Source organism: Mastigoproctus giganteus, chromosome 2 (genome assembly GCF_048544385.1).
Source record: "Mastigoproctus giganteus isolate SK-2022 chromosome 2, ASM4854438v1, whole genome shotgun sequence".
Taxonomy (NCBI): Eukaryota; Metazoa; Arthropoda; class Arachnida; order Uropygi; family Thelyphonidae; genus Mastigoproctus; species Mastigoproctus giganteus.
Genome location: NC_143576.1, coordinates 126,080,523 through 126,103,289, shown reverse-complemented (window position 1 = coordinate 126,103,289; position 22,767 = coordinate 126,080,523). Strand labels below are relative to the sequence as shown.

The 22,767-nt window shown below is 39.4% G+C and overlaps 1 protein-coding gene across 1 annotated transcript in view; it reads left to right on the top strand.

Annotated features, from left to right (window-relative positions):
• The window catches only part of Pkn (serine/threonine-protein kinase N), a 718,384-nt gene that overhangs the window by 333,055 nt on the left and 362,562 nt on the right, over positions 1-22,767 (top strand). The window contains exon 10 of the mRNA XM_090368665.1: positions 12,248-12,320. Coding sequence (XP_090224791.1) covers positions 12,248-12,320 — 73 coding nt within the window. The remainder of the gene's footprint in view (positions 1-12,247; positions 12,321-22,767) is intronic.

The following is a 22,767-nucleotide window of genomic DNA, read 5'->3' as shown; positions in this document are numbered from 1 at the left end:
AATGGTTTGAGCATGCTCAGTGCTGATGGGATTCTTCCTCTTGCTCAGAATAATCACCTGAGAGGGCATAAATTCAAATTGAAGGACAGATGTAGGATGTATGTGTGAAGTTTGTCTTTAGCCAGTGGGTGGTTGGTTGGTGGAACAGACTTCCATCCTTTGTTGTGGAAGTTGATAGCCTAAATAAATTTAAGGCTTGAGCTGGACAGGTATTTGGAACGAATGGAGGGGTGGAATCGGAGTGTTTTTTTTTTTTTTTTTTTTTTTTTTGCTAATGCTGCATAAGCTTGCTTTCTTGCATCACATGCCTCTACTAATGCTAATGTTGAAATATAGACTAACATATTAGAAATATCATTTGCCAACAAGGAAGCACCAGATAATTAGGTCTCATTAGAATACAGAAGTTTATGAGCTTATATTCTTTATTTCATCTCTTTAAAGTTCATTATTACCTATCACACTGTTCCCTACATTTCTGGAAGTCATTCTGTAAGGCATTGTAGGGAAGAGAAAAAAAGTATCACATGGCTAGATCTGGTGACTAGGGTTATGTTCACACAGAGGAATTTGTTTTTTGCCCAGAAACTTGTTAATAGAGAGCATGTTGTATTCCGGAACATTGTGTGATTGAGTATCCAACCAATCCTTCCACAATTCAGGTCTCTTCCTTTTAATTTTTTCCTGCACCCTTGTCAGAACTTCTGTGTATTATGTTTGGTTAACCATCTGAATTGGTGGGACATATTCAGCCATAAAATTTATTTAATATTGAAGAAATAAAGATGCATGGTTTGCATTTTTGATCTTACATTTTTTTTTGGCTGGGGATTGTTTTGTCTTTCATTGCATCGACCCTCTTTTAGTTTCTGGGTCATACTGGAACAGCCTACCTTCATCACAAGTAATTACTACTCAGAAAGTCTGGATCTTCAATTTTTTTAAAAACATCTCAGACTTGAAGCCTTCTCGTTCTTTGAATCTTCATTCAAAACTTTTGGCATCATCTTGGCACATACTTTTCTCGTGTCCAGAATTTTAAGTTAAACTGTTTCTTTGTCCATATCGAGTTCTGATGTAACCATTCTAATCCTTAAACAAAGATCACTTCTAATCGATGCCCACAATTTGATCATACTATAATAATTAATGATAAACACCAGCCAGGAATTAAACTAAAAATTTACTATACAATGAAATAATATACAATGAAATGTGATGCAAATAAAATAAAAACACTGATTAAATTATAGTTAAAATATAGTTAAAAACAATAAAATTAATTAAAATAAACTAGGTTAAAAGCGATAAAACAATGAAACCTGGAGCTTTCGGAGAACTGCCGTCTCCTTCTTCAACAGCATACTACTAGTGCTAAGACACATCCTTAAGTAGCCGGTCCATGGCACTCATGCACGTGATCATCAGACACATGATATACATTCTCCAAGCGCGTATCGGAAATGGAAGTGGCTCGGGAGCGTGTCAAACAGAAACGGTCATCCCTTCTGAGGACAACTGCCTCAAACAGGGGGTGTAAACGGATCCCCCTGTCCCTATTAATAGTATTGTGACTGGATGAACTGATTCGCAAGCTCTCGAGCCACTTGCGTTCCCAAAATCCATGGGCGCGGTCGGTAATGACCGCGTCTTCAGGGGAGATCCGATGCTGCTTTTCCCAGAAATGCTTTGCCACAGCAGAAGTGACCTGTGAAAATGGCTAACCAGATTTGTTGAATATTATTTTCCCATTACAAAACCATGCTGTGTATCCTACAGAATTCCATTTCCATCTAAATGATCCTGAATTCCACCCTTGATCATTGCCTCCATGATTTTCCCTACTACTGAAGTTAGACTGGCCAGTCTATAATTTCCCTTTACATTCCTAGAACTGCCTTTATGTTCCAATTTACACTAATCCAAAGAAATCTCTCCTGAGTCCAGTGATGCTCTCATAAAAATTATATTATATACTGTTATATTATATACTATTACATTAAATTATATACTGTATATATATATATATATACACACACACACACACACACACACACACACACACACACACACACACACACACACACACACACAAAGGGTACTAGGAAAGTTTTGCAATATGACGCAACAATGAATCACAGGAAGCTGCTTGTTGCTGCATGTTGAGACATGTTCATACGTGCATAGTAGCCGCCGCGCCAAGTCGATGGGCTCAGTTATTCATTAGTAGTGAGAGTGTAAAGTGCTTGCGATGGCATCGTGGTCACAAAATGAGATAAGGACAGTTTTGCGGTATAATTTCGTGCGTGGTTTAACCATAGACCAGTGCTTAGAAGAAATGACTCTTGCACTAGATGATGATTGTCCACATCGTACAACGATATTCAGGTGGTATAGAGAATTCCAAAGGGGAATTTCACTCTGGAGGATTCTGAGAGGCCGGGAAGGCCACGAACGTCAGTTACGGAGGAAAACGTTACTGCTGTGAGGAAAATGCTTGACGAAAACAGGCGAGTGACCTACCAACAGATAGAGGATACTTTGGGCCTAAATGCACCAGCAATTCGTTCGATTCTGCAAGATCATTTGCACGTGAAGAAACTTTGTTCTCTCTGGGTGCCGCATCAACTGACTGAAGAGCAGATGACACGACGTGTGACTTGGTGCCGGGAGATGTTAAAAAAGTTTGATAAGGGACAATCTCGGTATGTGAACAACATCGTGACAGGTGACGAGACTTGGCTGTACTATTACGATCTGCCGACCAAGGCTCAAAACAAAGTTTGGGTCTTTGATGATGACGACACACCCGTAATTGTCAGAAAATCCTGATCTGTAAAGAAGAAAATGATAGCTGTATTTTTCAAATCGAGTGGAATTGTGGAACGTGCCATTTTGGACACGCAGAAGACAGTCACAGCTAAGTGGGATACTGAACAATGCCTGCCTAAAGTCATTGGATCTATGAAGAACCTGCGGCCAAAGTCAAGAATGGACACCTGGTACCTCCATCACGATAATGCTCCAGCTCACCGCGCCAAAGCCTGCACCGAATATTTGACCACGACAGGACTGAAACTTCTCGAGCACCCTCCCTACAGTTCAGACCTTGCTCCCTGCGACTTTGCACTGTTCCCGCATGTGAAAATGAAGCTAAAAGGGAGGCGGTTTTCCAGTGATGAGGACCTTCTACGGGCTTGGGACAACGAGTGTGCTTTACTCCCTAGTGAAACTTGGCAGAACTGGTTTAAAGATTGGTTTCGGAGGATGGAGAGGTGTATTGAATGTAGAGGAAATTACTTTGAAAAAATTAAATAAACAAAGCTGTATTGCAAAACTTTCCTAGTACCCTTTGTATATATGACCTGAACTATGAAAAGTGCTTAATGTGTCAAGATATCGATTTTGAGGTGTTAGGTGATTTTTGTTGAAAAAAGTACGCTCCTTACAATGAAACCAATTCCGGGTCTCTTGCTCAAAAAGAGTTTAAAATTTTTCAAAAAAAAAACTGAAACTCGTTTCAAATTCTGTTCATCTTCAAAGGATAACTCAACTTCTACTATCAAAGTACTTGGTTCAGGATCTTCTCTTTCTTCCTGTTCACTACATGAACCTATCATGACATGAATGGCTGCCGGAATTATGTTCATTATCAGAAGAAATTTTGTCTGTGGAATCACCTCCACCAAAGTATAGTTCATCCACACTCTTCAGTTCTTCCTCCAAAGAAATTTTTCGATAAGAATCAAAAAATTAGTTATTCAACAAACTGCAGTAAATAACATAAATAGTCACTTTACATCTGTCAATTCTCAAAAATGCAGAATCAATGATAACTGATAAAATGAAAATAACAAAATTTGCAGCTTCTCACAGAAAACAAAAACTTATCAATTCTCTCGATTTGGCTACGGAAATATTCACTGTACTGGCAGCAGTGCACAAAAATGCATCTTTGTGCAGCGACTCCTAACCCACCTCAACTCACTGTCGCCCTTCATAAAATTCACGATTGAGCTGGAGTCGAACAACTCTATACCATACCTAGATACACTTGTCCGGTGCGAAGACACATGCTTGAAGACGACAGTTTATCGTAAGCCTATGTGTGCTGGTCAATTTACCAACTTCCAGTCAGCACACGCACGGGGCCACCTCCTCTCAACTGCCCGAACCTTGCTAACTCGCGCCTGGACACACTCCAGCTCTGCAGATGAAAGGTGCAAAGAGATCACCAGAGTCAAAGTAGACCTTACGAGGTGTGGCTACCCCATCGACGTCCTTAACAGGTGTGATCTACAAGCACGCGACAACGTGACGACCAACAGCAACGCCAACAGTGACGAGTCATCCACGAGGGCATTCATCCCATACTACCCCAACCTGTCACAGCAGATCGGTAGAATCCTAAGATCGCATGGGATAAAGTGCATCCAACTCCCAGGCAAGAAACTGCGTTCTCTCCTTTCCAACATAAAAACACCTGTTCCCACCCTTCTACAGAGTGGTTTGGTCTATCGCATCTCTTGCCGTGAGTGCACGAGCTGCTACTTTGGAGAGACTGGACGTCGACTCGAGAAACGCCTCTCAGAACATGAAAGGGCGATCCGTTTGGCGGATGTAGAACACTCAGCTATTGCCGAGCATGTCTGGACAACCCACCACGACATCGACCGACACCGCGATGTCGTGGTTGTGGACAAGTCCCACCATTACCTAAGGCGCACCTGGTTGGAATCGTTAAGTATAAAATGCTCGGATACCTCGTTGAACAGGAACAGTGGTTGTCAACTTAACCCCATCACAGAAGCAGTAATTCTGTCCATAGACAAACGCTGGCCACGTCACCACCATACGTCACAGCCACAAACATCAACAAATAATTAACCACGTACCTCACGCACCATCCTGGCAGTGCATCTCTATTCCAACTGCCATTCAAAGTATTTTAATCTGATGAAGGCTGCCACCCAGCCGAAAGCTAATTCATTTATCGTAGTTTTTAATGCTCTGTGTAACAAAATAAAAATAAATTTTCGCATCTTTGTCTTATACTCTTTGCAAACATTGACCACTGGCCTTAAAACACCTGCTGCCTTCGCAATTGAGAAAGAATGGTGAGAAAATGGCTGCTTGCCTGGCGACTGCACCTGCAGAAGGTGTGGGAACAAGAGACCGATGCGAATGTCATAAAATAAAGCAGATATTGCTGGGGTTTCTGTAAGTTGTTGCCCACTGTGAGAGACAACTACCTCGCATGGTAGACCGGGGTTCGATCTCCTGACCACCAAATACAGTGGATGTGGAAAGGTCAAGGAAAGACCACTGCATATCCCCGGAGCAATATGGCCTTAGTTGCTAATGCGCCTAAAAACCAAATAACAAACAAAGAAACCTTGCACGGAATCGTGTTTACTTTAACGGCTGTTTACTCGAAAGCTTCTTTTTGCACACCTTTTCGTAGTCCAGGTCACTATAATAATAACAAATGAAACTATTATACCACTTAAAATTATTAACAAAATAGGTTTTATTAAACTTATATTGAATACAAGCTAAATTTCTATACTAAGTCGTTAGTAGGTGACATTTCGGGATTCTTACCAAACATCATCAGATCATAAATGCTGCAGCTCTATGGAAACAGTCTTAATAATAAGGATAGGTACAAGTATACTTGCATGTATACCAATGCTAGAAGTATAGTAAATAAATTTGATGAATTTGAAGTGTTGGTCACGACAAAAAATGCGGATATTGTTGGGATAGCAGAGACGTGGTGTCGCACAGATGTAAGGAATGCAGAACTGGAATTTGGGGAGTACAATGTATGCAGAAAGGATAGACAGGATAGGAAGGGAGGAGGTGTTATGCTGTTAATTAAGAAAAACAAAAAATCAAAAGAAGTGCATCCAGTTGATATAGATGAACAGTGCACTGTTGAGTCAGTTTGGTGTGACATAAGCCCTGCGAAAGCAAAAATAAGAGTAGGAGTGTGTTATAGGCCTAATGACTCGAATGAGTACAAAGAACAATTGTACAGGGAAATAGAGTGGGCTAGTAAATGAGAATGTCTTATAATGGGGGATTTTAACTTCCCAGATATTGACTGGAACTTGTGGGTTGGTCACTCACACACCAGTCAGACTTTTGTGGATTTATTGGATGATTGTTTTCTGCAGCAGCATGTTCGATAGGCAACTAGAAAGGGTAATACCCTTGATCTGGTTATCAGCAATGATCATTCGTGCATTAAGAATTTACAGATAAAGGAACCACTAGGTGGCAGTGATCACAGTGTACTGATGTGGGATTTAATTAAAGATATAATTACCATCAGGGGTAAAGGAGAGGATTTTTGCTTCCGTAAAGGTGAGTACAGTGGGATCAACTGACGATGTTACCAACAGCAAATTCTAAGTGGGAAACATTCAGGGAATTAATCGTGGATGTTACTAAAAGTTTCATACCTATTACGAAATATTGTTCAAGGTTTAGGCCTAAATGGTTATCAAATGAACTAATGAGAATCGTGACAGAGAAGAAAAATGCATGGGATGCATATAAATTATCAAGCGATTCAGAAGCCTATGGCAGATATAAGCTAGTCTGTAATCGGGTAACCAAGGAGGTTAGGCAGGTGAAGGCAGATTACGAGAAATCTTTGGCAAAAGATGCTAAGAAAAACAGCATGATTTTTCTTTACTTATATAAACTCTAAAAGGAAGTGGATGAATCTGATTGGTCCACTTGATATCGATGGTTCGACTGTTGATGATGATCCTGCTCAGATAGCAAACAAACTAAATGAGTATTTTGCATCTACATTCACACATGAGGAGTTATTAAGGTTTGAAAATGGCAGAAGATTATCAAATTGTAGCAGGATGCTTAATGATTTTGTAATAACTGAGAGCAAAGTGGAGGAGAAATTGTTGAAGTTAAACCTAAAGGCACCTGGGTGGATTGGATCTATCCAGTTATTAAAGGAGGCGGCAAAGCAATTAAGCAAACCCTTAGCCATAATTATGAGAGCATCCTTGGACTCAGGGGAATTCCCCACAGACTGGAGATGGGGAAATGTATCCCCAATTTACAAAGGGGGATTGAAGGGTGACACGAGTAATTACAGACCAGTTAGTTTAACTTCTGTTCCGGGTAAAATAATGGAGTCACTGGTTAAAGATGCATTGCAGGATAATCTGGACAAGAGTGCAGCAATAATTCAGATACAGCATGGGTTTGTTAAGGGAAAGTCTTGTGTGATAAATTTGATAGGATATTATGATGTGGTTACAAAGGAACTGGATGCAAAAAATAATTTTGATATCATATATTTGGATTTCAAGAAAGCTTTTGACACTGTTGTGCATGGAAGCCTATTGTACAAATTGGAGCAGAATGGTATTAGGGGTAAGTTGCTACAATGGATAAAAGGATGGTTGAGTGGGAGAAGACAGAGGGTGGTAATTAATGGGTGCTGCTCTTCATGGACTAATGTTATTAGTGGAGTCCGACAGGGTTCGGTGTTGTCCTCTGTTGTTTTGTATATTTATCAATGATATTGATGAAGGTATATCAGGCTTAACGTCAAAGTTTGCAGATGATACAAAGGTTGGCAGGGTTGTTAATGACAGTAATGGCAGTGTGCTACTGCAACAGGATCTATATAATTTGGGCAGATGGGCTAAGAAATGGCAACTGAAGTTTAACCTTGACAAATGCAAAGTAGTGCATATGGGTAGAAATAACCCCAGAGAAACGTACCAACTGTGTGGTACTACACTTAAGGTGGTAGAAAATGAAAAAGACCTGGGAGTAATTGTGCAGTCAGATATGAAGTTCTCTGAGGAATGCAGACAGGCTGTCATGGGGTTTTGTCAGTGATATATAGGAATTTTGCTAGCAGGAAAAGGGAGGTGATTATCCCTCTGTATAAGGCAATGGTCAGGCCACGCCTTGAGTACTGCGTACAGGTCTTGAGACCTCATTTTAGAAAGGATGTAGATTTACTTGACTGGGTACAGAGAATTGCAACAAGATTGGTGAGGGGAATGAAGGGATCCTCTTACCAAGAGAGGCTTAAGTTCTGCAAATTGCAGTGGCTGGAGACTAGGCACCTGCGCGGTGATCTGATTGAGGTATATAAGGCCTTGAATGGATTGAGCACGCTGAATTCTGATGGGATCCTTCCACTTGTTCAGATTACGAACCTAAGGGGGCATAAATTCAAATTAAGAAAAGACAGATGTAGAATAGATGTGCGGAAATTTGCCTTTAGCCAGCGGGTGGTTAATTGCTGGAACAAACTTCCATCTGTCGTTGTGGAAGTTGATAGGTTGAATAAATTTAAGGAGGAACTGGACAGGCATTTGGAGGGAATGGTGTGATTTTTTTTTTTTGGCTGATGCTGCATAAGTTCATACATTTGCTTTCTTGCATCACATGCCACTACTACTACTACTTGATATTGATGGGTCAACTGTTGATGACCCTGCTCAGGTAGCTAACAAACTAAATGAATATTTTGCATCGACATTCACACATGAGGAGTTATTCAGCGAAGGGAATGCCAAAGGTGTATTCAACTCTAGCAGTAAGCTACAGAATCTTGAAATAACTGGGAGTAAAGTGGAGGAGAAACTGTTGAAGATAAACACAAGAAAGGCACCCGGGGTGGATGGGATCTATCCAGTTATATTAAAGGAGGCAGCAAAGGAAGTAAGCAAACCCTTAGCCATAATTATGAGAGCTTCCTTGGACTCAGGGGAGGTACCCATAGACTGGAAATGTGCAAATGTGACCCCAATTCACAAAGGAGGAGGATCAAAGGCTGACACAAGTAATTATAGACCTGTGAGCTTAACTTCTGTTCCAGGAAAATTAATGGAGGCACTGGTTTAAGAAGCAGTGCAGGATCATCTAGACAAGAATTCAGTTATAGCTCAGACGCAGCATGGTTTTGTTAAGGGCAGGTCATGCCTGACCAATTTGATTGGATATTATGATGCAGTCACAAAAGAACTGGATGCAGGGAATAGCTTTGATATTATATACTTGGATCTTAGAAAGGCTTTTGATACTGTTGCATATGGAAGACTGCTACACAGATTGGAGCAGTGGACATTGGAGGCAAATTGCTGCTATGGATAAAGGGGTGGTTGAGGGGGAGAAGACAGAGAGTGGTAATCAATGGACACTGCTCATCGTGGACTAATGTTATTAGTGGAGTCCCTCAGGGCTCAGTGTTGGGTCCACTATTGTTTTCTGTATTTATAAATGATATTGATGATGGTATATCAAGCTTAATGTCCAAGTTTGCAGACGATACAAAGGTTGGCAGGGTTGTCAAGGACACTACTGACACTATGCTGCTGCAACAGGATCTGGAAAGGTTGAGCAGATGGGCTGAGAGGTTGCAAATGAAGTTTAACATTGACAAATGTAAAGTACTACACATGGGAAACAGCAACCCCAGAGCAAAGTATCAACTCTGTGGTACTACACTGACAGTGGTAGAGAATGAAAGGGACTTGGGGGTGGTTGTGCAGGCAGATATGAAGTTCTCTGAGCAGTGCAGATGGGCTGCAAGAGTAGCTCATGGAGTATTGTCAGTGATATACAGGAATTTTTCCAGCAGGGATAAGGAGGTGATTATTCCCTTGTATAAGGCAATGGTCAGGCCACACCTAGAGTACTGTATACAGGCCTGGAGGCCTCATTTCAAGAAGGATGTAGAGCTGCTGGAACGAGTACAGAGAAGGGCAACAAGATTAGTGAATGGAACAAAGGGGTGCTCTTATGAAGAAAGGCTTAAGTTTTGCAAATTACAGTGTCTGGAGACTAGGCACCAGCGAGGTGATCTGATAGAGGTGTGTAAACCCTTGAATGGTTTGAGCATGCTCAATTCCGATGGGATTCTTCCTCTAGCTCAGGATAATCACCTGAGAGGGCATAAATTGAAATTGAGGAAAGACAGATGTAGCATAGACGTGCGGAAATTTGCCTTTAGCCGGCGGGTGGTTGGTTGGTGGAACAGACTTCCATCCCTTGTAGTGGAGGTTGATAGCCTAAATAAGTTTAAGGCTCAGCTGGACAGGTATTTTGAACAAACAGAGGGGTGAAGTGGAAGTGGTTTTTTTTTTTTTTTTTTTTTTGGCTGATGCTGCATAAGCTTGCTTTCTTGCATCAAATGCCTCTACTAATGCTAATGCTAATACCATCAGAGTCAGAAGGAATCATGGATCTCTTTTATGTCATCTATTACCCAGTAAATAAATAAATAAATTTTCTGTTTATACTCCGGGATGACCAAATGATCAGAGGAGTTCACAAGATAGACAGAATATAAGAAAAAGCACCGCATTCAGCTGTCACGGGTTTGAACCCCGGTCACTCAAGCACGTGTACTTATGCACCTGCGCGCCTTACCACTAGGCTACGGCTAGTCCTTAATTTCAATACGTTTTCCATATGATGAAAACATATTTTCAATATGTTTTCATCATATTGTTTTGATGAAAACATTTCATATTGTTTTGATAAAAATAGTTTTTCAACAAAACAATATGAAAATTGGTTTGATGACACTTCAGAATTGTTTTCCTGTTCTGCCTATGCAGTTTGCTCGTCAATTTCAAGGAGAGTTGCATCATCTAAGTCACATACATTGGCAGCGTCCAAAGTTTCAAATCCAAGTCTTTTTCGACCTTCACAATGTCTTCGTAAATTATCTGAACTTGCGATTGCGATTCAAAACTAGTGAAATCATTTACCAAATGGGGCAAAACATGCTACCAAACAGAATGCATGTTGTTGGCAGTGATTTCTAGCCAAGATGGAGATATATTTTTGATCGTATTTAAAGGGGTTAAAAAATAAATTTTTAAATGAAAAGTTTGAAAACTATTATGGTGGCTCGTCAGGTTGGAATTAAGAATACTGAACACTGTTGCACGTTGCAGCTGACTGCCTGATGGGAGCTATTGTCACATGTGCATCGTAGACAATAGAGTTCGCACCACAGCATATGTGTATAGTACCTGGCTACGACAACGCAGCATATATGTATAGTACTTGTCTAGGCTATTGAATGAGTTAATATGCTCAGTAAATTTTGGACTTAAACTTAATTGAAAACCGTGTTATAGTGAAATCCATGCTGTTTGAAGACATGCTAAGTGAGGTATAGCTGTATATATATGTCCAGCATTGCTACATTGTTAATTAAGTTGCTTTGGTTCTTACCCAAAACAAGTCATTCTTCAGTATGATTAAATATTTTAAGAAGTTCGCATATCAAAAGTAATTTAACTTCGTAATGTTGACATGAAATTTAACGAGTATTGGAATAGGAATAAAAATGAAGTCTTAATATTCTAAATAAAACATTACTGCTATTCATAATTGCAGTAGTTTTCCCCCACCAGCCCATCTACTCCCTCAACTACCCACCCATAATTTAAGTAGTGAAATGGTTGATTTTCACATAAATACCCTTCAGCAGCTTTCAATGTTCTAGTGCTAGGGGAATATTTCCTGTTTGTTGTTTATACTCTGGCACGACCACCAGATCAATGGAGTTTACAATAAATCAATCACTACAAATGTTAATTGTATTTAGCAGTCACAGGCATGAATCCTGGTCCACTCAAAGAGCATGTGCTATTTCTCTTTAATATTATGACTACTTTAAAAAATTAATTGGTCTTTTCATAGTTTGAATAGAAATTTAAAAAAAAAGAAGGGAAAAAAAAAAAAAACCACTTATGAACTGGACCTTTCATCTTCTCACATTCCAATTCCTCTCCTAATAAAAATAAAAAGGAAACATAAACATTGTATGGTACAGTTGTGTTTCTTTGTCATAAGAAATTAGAAAAACTGATGATTTTGTTTTCTTCACATGCAAGTGGTTTACATCACTACAGTGACGAAAACTTCTGGGGGTTTAAAACCACCCAGAGAGCATTTCTAATATAACTGTTTTTAGAGTGGCTGAATTTAAATAGACGTCACCACCGCTTATTCATCCTTTAGTACTTCCTTGAAAGGTACTGGCAGTATGGTATCCAGTTTCTTATATATAATTTTTTTAGACCAAGATATAATTTCCACCTCCATGTCAACAGTTGTTGGTTTAAAGCAATTCATTTATTTCAATATGTTTTAAAAATTTTATTGTCATGTTGATGAAGTGCATATTTAATTCAAAAGTAGTTTTATTTGTTGCATTATTTTATGTTAGGTGAAGTTTCTGAATCCCATGATATCACGAAAGCCAAAATTGCAGAGGCAGAGGAAGTTATTTAAACATAAAGGTAAAAATCTTACTTTATATGTTAGGAAATAATTCACACACGCACGCACACACACACCAGAATAGGCTGATCATTTATTTCAAGAGTCTGAGTCAATTTGTTAATTCCATTGTGTATGCTAATGGACAAAAGTTATGGTATTATCAAATTTTCCTTCTTAAACTTTGTAAGTTGAACTGAAATAGTGTACTTAGATCAAGTAACCGATGCAAGTGAAAACTCTGGAAATTAGGCACCTGCAAGGAGACCTGATTTGAAGTGTGTAAGGCTGTAAAAGCCAAGCATGGTACTAAGTACTATAGGTTCTAATACCTCTCGTGTTTGGGATTCACATAAAAAAAAAAAAAAAAAAGGATTGAGTAAACTAAATGCTGATGGCATTTTTATTCCTTTGCAGATGATACACATAAGAGAAATGAAAAAGGACTGCAGGATATATGTGCAAAAATTTGCTTTCAGCCAGAGTTTGATTGTTTAAACAAATTTCCATCAGATATTGTAGAAGTGGGTAGTTTGAACAAATTGAAGGAAGGATTAAGCAAATTATTATAGGGAATGGACAGATTACATGGACTTTTTTTGGCTGATGCGCCATAAATTTGCTCCTTGCATCATATGCCATTACTAATATCCTTATCATGCAAAACATTTCAGAAGTATTGTGTAGTGCTGTACTAAGAGACAAATAATCAATGTCTGGCCCTACTTGCCAGAAAGGATAGAAATGCTCCTCTGAGGTTGCAGCTGATTCAGAATAGAATAACCCCTTTAAGCTGTGCAAAAGGTTTGTATGCAATACAATCCATGATTTTGATTCTCTGATTTTATTTCAGAGAAGAACTCTTTTCAACTGATGTGAGTGTATCAATGGATCTGAATGTTACCAATCCAACATAATATTAATTGTCATTGGTTTTTAGATATCTCTTTATCTGGAGAAGGGCAAGGGGAGATCTAAAATCAACCCATTAGCACCAGCAAAAGAGGATGCTTTGGTGGTGGTGGTGGTGTCATTGCTGGTCTGAACAGGCATTACTGCCCTTTATGAAAAGAGGCCTGGGTTCAAGTGCCATCTCAACTGAACAAACTTTTGTTTTTTGCATGCTGGCCAAGTTGGTCAGTCTCAGGAGAGGGTTGTATGGTTTTTTTTCTATAAACTCAGGTTTTCTTCTCTTAAAAGAAATATGTGTATAAATAAAAGTTAATAGCATGATAAAAGGCATGCTGTTCCAGAATTATTTAAATATTATTTAAATATTATTCAAATATTAGAAACTACAGCCTCCTTTGCATAATACAAATTAGTATGCATAAATTCATTTGTTATTCCCTGCAACATGTTGTTGTAACTTAATCCATTTCTGTGCCAAATTTAATTGACCTGTATCAGTTACTTTTTTAATTTATATCTTAACTTTTGTCCACTAGTGTATATTATAAAACTTATAATAGGGGTTTAGGATTGACAGCCTCTTTTGAGAGCATGAATGTTATTTCTATATTTTGTGTACATCAACTTATTCATTGTTTAGATGGTAAAATTTATGCCTAATAAGCTGATGATAGGAAGATTGTATTAGTATTAAGCATCATTAATAATAGTTGCTTTATTGAGGAATTTCATATGTATATGTTCAAAGCTCCATTCATTAAAGGGAATTCATTTGTACAAAGCACAAAAACATAACATTGAAATCTGCATTTCTGTTATGGTCATTGTGGTCCAAAAGGAGTTTTAATAATTAAGAAAGTAACCATTTACACCGATGAGCCAAAACATTATGACCACATACCTAATATGATATTGGTCCTCCATGTGCAGCCAAAACAGCTTGTACCCGGCAAGGCATTGACACTACAAGGTTTCTAAATGTGTCTTGTGGTACCTGGTACCAATACATAACCAGTAGATTTTTAAACTCCTGTAAGGTTCATGGTTGAGATGCCGCAGATCAGAGTTGTTGTTCCAACATAACCCACAGATGCTCAATGGGATTGATATCAGGGGAATTTGGAGGCCAGGGCAATACTTGGAAGTCTTCCTCATGTTCCGCAAACCAGTCTCGAACAATCCAAGTGGTGTGGCATGGTGCATTATCCTGCTGTAAGATAGCACCGCCAGAGGGGAAGACCGTTGCCACGAACGGTTGTACCTGGTCAGCAATGATGTTTAGGTAGATGGTAGATGTCAGAGTGCCTGGCACATGGATGGCTGGACTCAGGGTATCCCAGCAGAAACATCAACCAAAGCATGACACTGCCGCCACCGGCTTGTTTTCATCCTATGGTACATCCAAGTGCCATCACTTCCCAGGATAAATGACGCACACCCAGCCATCCACATGGCGCAACAGGAAATGTAATTCATCGGATCACTCAAGGTCCAGTTTCGATGCTCATGTGCCCATTGTAGGCGCTGTCACCAGTCAACTGTGGTTAGCATGGGCACTTGGAGCGGCCTGCGGCCATACAGCCCCATTCCAGTTACCAGCGAGTTACACCACAGTCACCTTTCTGTGTTGCCATGTGCCATCCGGGAGAGCCTTCACTCACCTCGAGCATCAATGAGTTGTGGTCGTCCAACACCTCGCCGGCAGTTCGTGGATTTCCCTCCTCGGACCAGTTTCGGTAGGTACTAACTATGGCTGACTGTGAGCTCCCACCAGCCGTGTAGTTTTGAATATGCTCTGACCCAATCGTCTGGCCATTACAATTTGACCGTTGTCAAACTTGCTTAAGTGTGCTGCGTTTCCCATCTGGAGAACAAGAGTAACACTGATTAATGGAGCTCGGTATCAGGTGTTTTTTATACAGTTTCCTGATCCTTGCACGTGCTGTAGTTCACCTGCATTTGCTTTGATTTGCATAACGACTCGCTGGTTATAATGTTTTGGCTCATTGGTGTGTATAATTATAATATGCTGTTTAAGTAATGAAATATATAATGCAAGTCCTTGATAATATCTACAAGATGTCTTGTGAGAGTAAGGTATGCAAACATTAAATTTTTCCTTATTGCTCGTTGGGTGGTCCTGACAATGAATAAATCCCTAAATTTTTTGAGATACAGTTAGAGTTATTTTCTTTCCCTGTAATTTTATATAAATGATTAAAAAGCAAAACAATAGAAATTTACGCAAATAAGAAAGCATTTATTTCATACTCATGAAGTGAATGTTTTTCTTATTTGACATGTCTGCTATTTTCTGTTTTTCTAAATAGGCATTTCTGCTAAATTTCAAAATCTCTTGAGTCCACTTAACTTGGAATAATATATACAACCTTATGTTCTTAGATTACTCCAACCTTGTGTATCAAAGATTTCACAATCACGGTTGCATAAATTTTTGTCATTAAATCTCAGCTTAAGGAGGTTATCATTAAAAGGATCATAACCTGTAATAATGAATAGCGACTCAACATAATGGTTTTGAGAGTAGGCTACAAAAGTGTGTGTGCGTTTGGCAGGAAATGGATCTGCACAATAAAAATTGTCATTGCCTTGCATTTTGAGGCATTAACAGCATATGTAATAACTACTAACAGATATGTATAGTATCCTGGTCGCTGTTTTTTTTATGCATATGATATCCCTATATCTATATTTACTCAACATTATTGTAGATAGGACAATAATGTAAGAGGTGCACAAACGGAGGGACAAAGTCTGAAGGCCCTCTGCTAACAAAGGAACTGGATGCAAAAAATAAATTTTGACATTGTATACTTAGATTTCAGCAAAGCTTTTGATCCTATTCCACATGAGAGAGACTGTGTATACAGATTGGGGCCATGTGGCATTAAGGCCCCTTAGGTGTTCAAGTGCCATAAAAAATTAAAAATACTCACTCATTCACTGCAGCATTAAGGGCAAGTTACTGCTGTGGATGAAGGGATGTTAATGGCAGAAAGCAGTTATTAATTGGCACTGCTCTTCTTTGACTAATGTTGTTAGTGGAGTTTCTCAGGGTTCATAGCAGGGTTCTTTTGTTTTCAATATTTATTAATGGTATTCAGGAAGGCATCATGTTTAATGTCAAAGTTTGCAGATGATCAGGGTATGATGCTACAACAAGATTTTGCCAACAAGGACACACTTGATTATCCTGTTGTATAAGGCAATGGTTAGGCACATCTCAAATACCACATACAGGTTTGGAAGGCTCATTTCAACAAGGATGTAGATCTGTTAGAATGGGTACACAGAAGAGCAGTGAGATTAGTATTAGCAGTGGCAAATGATGCAAGAAGGCAAAAGTTTAGTATTAGCATTAGTAGAGGCATAGGATGCAAAAAAGCCAGCTTATGTAGTATCAACAAAAAAAAAAAAAAAAAAAAAAAAAACGCTTCCCACTTAATCAATCCATTCACTCCAAAAGTTTGTCCAGTTCTTCCTTGAATTTATTTAAGCTATAAACTTGCACAGCAATGGATGGAAGTTTGTTCCAGCAATTAAGTACCCACTTGCTGAAGGCAAATTTCTGCACATCTGTTCTTTCACTGTTTTTCCTTGATTTCAGTTTATGTCCCTCAGGTTCGTAATCTGAGCAAGAGGAAGAATCCCATCAGCATTGAGCCTGCTCAAACCATTCAAAGCCTCAATCAAATCATCTTGCAGGTGCCTAGTCTCCAGACACTGCAATTTGCAGAACTTAAACCTTTCTTGCTAAGGACACCCCTTTGTTCTCCCTCACCAATCTTGTTGCCCTCCTCTGTACTTGTTCCAACAACTCTACATCCTTCCTATAATGAGTCCTCCAGATGTGAATGCAGTACTCAAGGTGTGGTCTTACCATTGCCTTATACAGGGTGTCTCATAATCAATTGCACTTTTGAAAAAATCATAATGAAAAAAATATGCATTTTAAAAAACAATTTATTTTTGTAAGATATTCTACACTTAATGGAAAATTAATTTCTAAAAATCAGATCATCAAGATTACTTCCCTCACAACTATGACACTCTTCAAACCTAACCCTCAAATTTTCGAAGACAGGCCGACACATTGCTGGTGGAATGCTTATGATTTCATTGTGGATATTTTCTTTTAATTGCTCCCTTGTTGTTGGATTATTGGAGTAAACACGGCTCTTGAGGTATCCCCACAAACAAAACAAAATCAAGTCGTGATAAATAAGAACTTCTTGGAGACCAGTTAATGTCACCTCTATGTGAAATTAGTTTTTGTGGAAACAGTTTGCGAACCACTGGTAATGTTGCATTCGATGTGTGACAAGTCACCCCATCTTGCTGGAACCATGTCCTGGTATTGTATCCTGGAAATTGCTGCAATTGTGGGTCAGAAAATCTCTCAGCATTCGAACACAGCGTCCAGACTTAACTGTTACAGCATGCCCACGTGAATCCTCAAATAAGTATGTGCTGATTATTCTAGAAGCTGATATTGTAGCCCAAACAGCAACTTTAGGACAATCCAGTGCTCTCTGGTGTTTCAGTCTTGCATTATTCTCACTCCACTAATGACAGTTTTGTTTCTTATGAGTCCATTCAAATGAAAATGAGCCCCTTCAGAGAATGAAAGTTGCCAAATTCGGTAAATCATTCGAACATTTCATTGGCTTAAGTTTCTCTTGCAGTGAAGTCAGACTCTTTTAAACCTTGAACCAGTTGGATTTTGTAAGGGTGCAGAGTCAAAACTTTTGTAAGGGTGCAGCGTCAAAGCATCAGTATTCGGTGTTCAGATGTTCGTAGCAAGTTTAATTCTGCAGCACTCTTCCGAACTGATTGATGTGAATTCTTGCGTATTGAAATGTCACATGATCCACATTCTCATCACTTCTTGAAGTTCTTGAATGGCCTGGCGGTCATTGATTTATTGTTGAACCGGTTTTTTCAAATCTCTTCACTCATGATTTGATCAGATTTACACTTGTACTTTCACTAATATCATGTAAATTTTAGTGATCACGAAATCTTCGTCTAACAGAAATGATTGAATTATTATTTTGGTAAAACATACGTACACAAAACGCACTCTGGTCCCGTGAAGCGATCCATTGCTTAAAAATTTCCGAAAACTGGTCTAACAGTTGGGACTTGGCATGTACCCTCACCACTCGTTTTAAGTTATGAAGAAAACAAAAGTGCAATTCGTTATGGGACAAAATTTCTGTACATCATTGAAAAGACCCTGTGAGCTGCTCCGGCAGCCTGTCTGCACTATTCAGAAAACTTCATGACTGCACAATCACCCCAAGTCTTTTTCTTCCCCTCCCCCTCTCCATGTGTAGTACCACATAGTTGGTACATTTCTCTGGGGTTACTGCTACTCATATGCAGTTCTTTGCATTTGTCAATGTTAAACTTCAATTGGTCTGTTGGCTCTGCATAACTTTTATGGATCCTGTTACAGTTGCTACTGTAACAGGATCATTACTGTCATTAACAAAGCTGCCAACCTTCGTATTGTCTGCAAACTTCGTTAACATTAAGCCTGATATACCTTCATCAATATCATTGATAAATATACAAAACAATAATAGCCTCAACACCAAACCCTGTGGGACTCCACCATTGGTCCACAAAGAGCAGTGTCCATTAGTTACCACTCTCTGTCGTCTCCCACTCAACCACCCTTTCATCCATTGTAGCAACTTGCCCTTAATGCCATGCTTCCCCAATTTGTACAGCAGTCTTCCATGTACAATGGTATCAAAAGCTTTCCTGAACTCCAAATATATGATATCAAAATTATTTTTTGCCTCCAGTTCCTTTGTGACCACATCATAGTATCCAATCAAATTGGTCAGACAGGACTTACCCTTAACAAACCCATACTGTTCCTTAATTATCTTTAACCAGTGGCTCTTTTATTTTTCCCAGAACAGAAGTTAAACTAGCTGGTCTGTAATTACTTGTGTCACCCTTTATAATATCCCCATTTTGAATTGGGGATACATTTGCAGATCTCTAGTCGATGAGGACCTCCCCTTAGTCCAAGGCTGCTCTCATAATTATGGCTAAAGGTTGCTTACTTCCTATTTCGCGCCTCTGTAGCCAGGTGGGAAGGAGCAGCAGCACCGGTCTAAATCAGTTCTTGATTTAGACCAGTTCGAGCCCGTCACCACCAAATACGGAGGATGCGGAAAGGTCAGGGAATGACCACCGCATATCCCGGAGCAATATGGCCTTAGTTGCTAATGCTCGTAAATAACAAACAACAACAACAACTTCCTATTTTGCCTCCTTTAATAAAATCAGATAGAGCCCATCCATCCCAGGTGCCTTTCTTTTGTTTAACTTCAACAATTTCTCCTTCACTTCGCTCTTAGTTATTACAAAAAATTTTATCTCCCTGTTAGAGTTTAATAAGCTTCTCTCTTCCACTTCTGTACAGAATTCCTCATGTGTGAATGTAGATGCAAAATACTCATTCGGTTTGTCAGCTATCTGAGCTGGATCATCAACAGTGAAACCATTGATATCAAATGGACCAATCTGATTTATCCCTTTCCTTCTAGACTTGTTATAAGTAAAGAAGTCTTTGCTGTTTTTTTTTTTTCCATCCCTTGCCAAGGTTTCTCATAATCTGTCTTCGCTTGCCTAGCCACCTTTGTGACTTGATTACAGACTGGCTTATATCTACCATAGGCTTCTGTGGTATTCCAAGTGTGGTTTAACAATAGCCTTATATAATGGGATTACGATGTCCTATGTCTTTATCTCTACTAGCAAATGTTCCCTAAATTGTTGATAGGACACCATGGTCCTTCATTGCAACCTGTCTACAATGCCCAGAGTACTTCATGTGTGACCGTATCATAACACCCAAGTCCCTTTCCTCCACTACTGGTTTAGTTCAACTTCGACTAGAATAAGTTATTTTGGGGTCACTGTACCTCAGGTGTATTACCTTACACTTTGCTGGATTAGTTAAGACTATCTAGGTCACTCTGAAGATGCTCTGCTTGGTGGTGATCCTTAACTACTTTACCAATATTTACATCAACTGCAAATTTAGTCATTACTCCCGCTATCCCTTCATCGATGTCATTTATGAAAATCAAAAACAATAGTGCTCTGATACTGTTCCTTCGGGAACCCCACTTCTTACCTTAACTCAATAACCATTTATCACACTCTGCCTCCTGCCTTGAAGCCATCCTGCTATCCACTAAATATTTTTCCCTGTGATTCGAACCTGTTCCAACTTATAAAGTAACTACTCATGTGGGACTGAGTCAAATGCTTTGCTGAAGTCCAAATAAACAATTTTGAAATTATTTCCTAAATAGAGTTCAAGAGTGACCCTGTGAAAATAGCCAACCAGATTTGTTAAACATGGTTTTCCCTTTACAAAACCATGCTGAGTATTCTTCAGAATTCTATATCTATCTAAATGTATCTCAATTCCACTCTTGATCCTTGTCTCTATGATTTTCCCTTCTACTGAAGTTAGACTGACTGGTCAGTAATTTTCCACTTCACTCTTAGAACCTTATGTACAAAGGGTACTAGGAAAGTTTTGCAATACAGCTTTGTTTATTTAATTTTTTCAAAGTAATTTCCTCTACATTCAATACACCTCTCCATCCTCCGAAACCAATCTTTAAACCAGTTCTGCCAAGTTTCACTAGGGAGTAAAGCACACTCGTTGTCCCAAGCCCGTAGAAGGTCTTCATCACTGGAAAACCGCCTCCCTTTTAGCTTCATTTTCACATGCGGGAACAGTGCAAAGTCGCAGGGAGCAAGGTCTGGACTGTAGGGAGGGTGCTCGAGAAGTTTCAGTCCTGTCGTGGTCAAATATTCGGTGCAGGCTTTGGCGCGGTGAGCTTTAGCATTATCGTGATGGAGGTACCAGGTGTCCATTCTTGACTTTGGCCGCAGGTTCTTCATAGATCCAATGACTTTAGGCAGGCATTGTTCAGTATACCACTTAGCTGTGACTGTCTTCTGCGTTTCCAAAACGACACGTTCCACAATTCCACTCAATTTGAAAAATACAGCTATCATTTTCTTCTTTACAGATCGGGATTTTCTGACAATTACGGGTGTGTCGTCATCATCAAAGACCCAAACTTTGTTTTGAGCCTTGGTCGGCAGATCGTAATAGTACAGCCAAGTCTCGTCACCTGTCACGATGTTGTTCACATACCGAGATTGTCCCTTATCAAACTTTTTTAACATCTCCCGGCACCAAGTCACACGTCGTGTCATCTGCTCTTCAGTCAGTTGATGCGGCACCCAGAGAGAACAAAGTTTCTTCACGTGCAAATGATCTTGCAGAATCGAACGAATTGCTGGTGCATTTAGGCCCAAAGTATCCTCTATCTGTTGGTAGGTCACTCGCCTGTTTTCGTCAAGCATTTTCCTCACAGCAGTAACGTTTTCCTCCGTAACTGACGTTCGTGGCCTTCCCGGCCTCTCAGAATCCTCCAGAGTGAAATTTCCCCTTTGGAATTCTCTATACCACCTGAATATAGTTGTACGATGTGGACAATCATCATCTAGTGCAAGAGTCATTTCTTCTAAGCACTGGTCTATGGTTAAACCACGCACGAAATTATACCGCAAAACTGTCCTTATCTCATTTCGTGACCACGATGCCATCGCAAGCACTTTACACTCTCACTACTAATGAATAACTGAGCCCATCGACTTGGCGCGGCGGCTACTATGCACGTATGAACATGTCTCAACATGCAGCAACAAGCAGCTTCCTGTGATTCATTGTTACGTCATATTGCAAAACTTTCCTAGTACCCTTTGTATTGGAGATACATTGGCACTTTTCTAATCCAATGGAATCAGTCCCGAGTCCAATGATTCTCTCATAATTAGCCTCAATGGTTTAATGTGGTCACTTGCCACCTCTCTTATGATTATAGGGTATATGCCATCAACTCCAGGAGCCTTACTGGCCTGTAGGCTCAAAAGTGTTTTAATTAAATAATCATGTGAAATTTCAGTATCATTAATTACATATTTTTCCACTTCATTCCCATAATTTCTCTTTGACATAAAGGGGTTTTCTTATCTAAATATCAGTGCAAAGTAACTGTTCAATTCATCTGCAACTACAGCTGGGGTATCTAATACCATGCCCATATATTACGTAAGGGTTTGATCTAGTGTCCTTCTCTTCTTTGCATTTTTATATGTGAAGAATTCCTTATCCCCACTCTTTGTTCTCTTTGCCAGAGATTTCTCCTAATCTACCTTTGCCAGCCTGACCTTTTCTGTGGCACTATTACAGATTACTTTGTAGCTGTCATAGGCTTCAGTTATTTTTATTGCTCTGTAACATTTCCATGCCATCTTTTTCTGCTCAAGTAATCTGGCAACTCCATTATTCATCCAACTTGGAATCCTCCTCGTGGAGATTTTTTTAATGGTATGTAAGCATTTGAGGCTTCTATGATTAATGTTTTAAAGTATACCATATTTAATTGTATTCGCTCTCTGAGATATCTACCCAGTTATTAG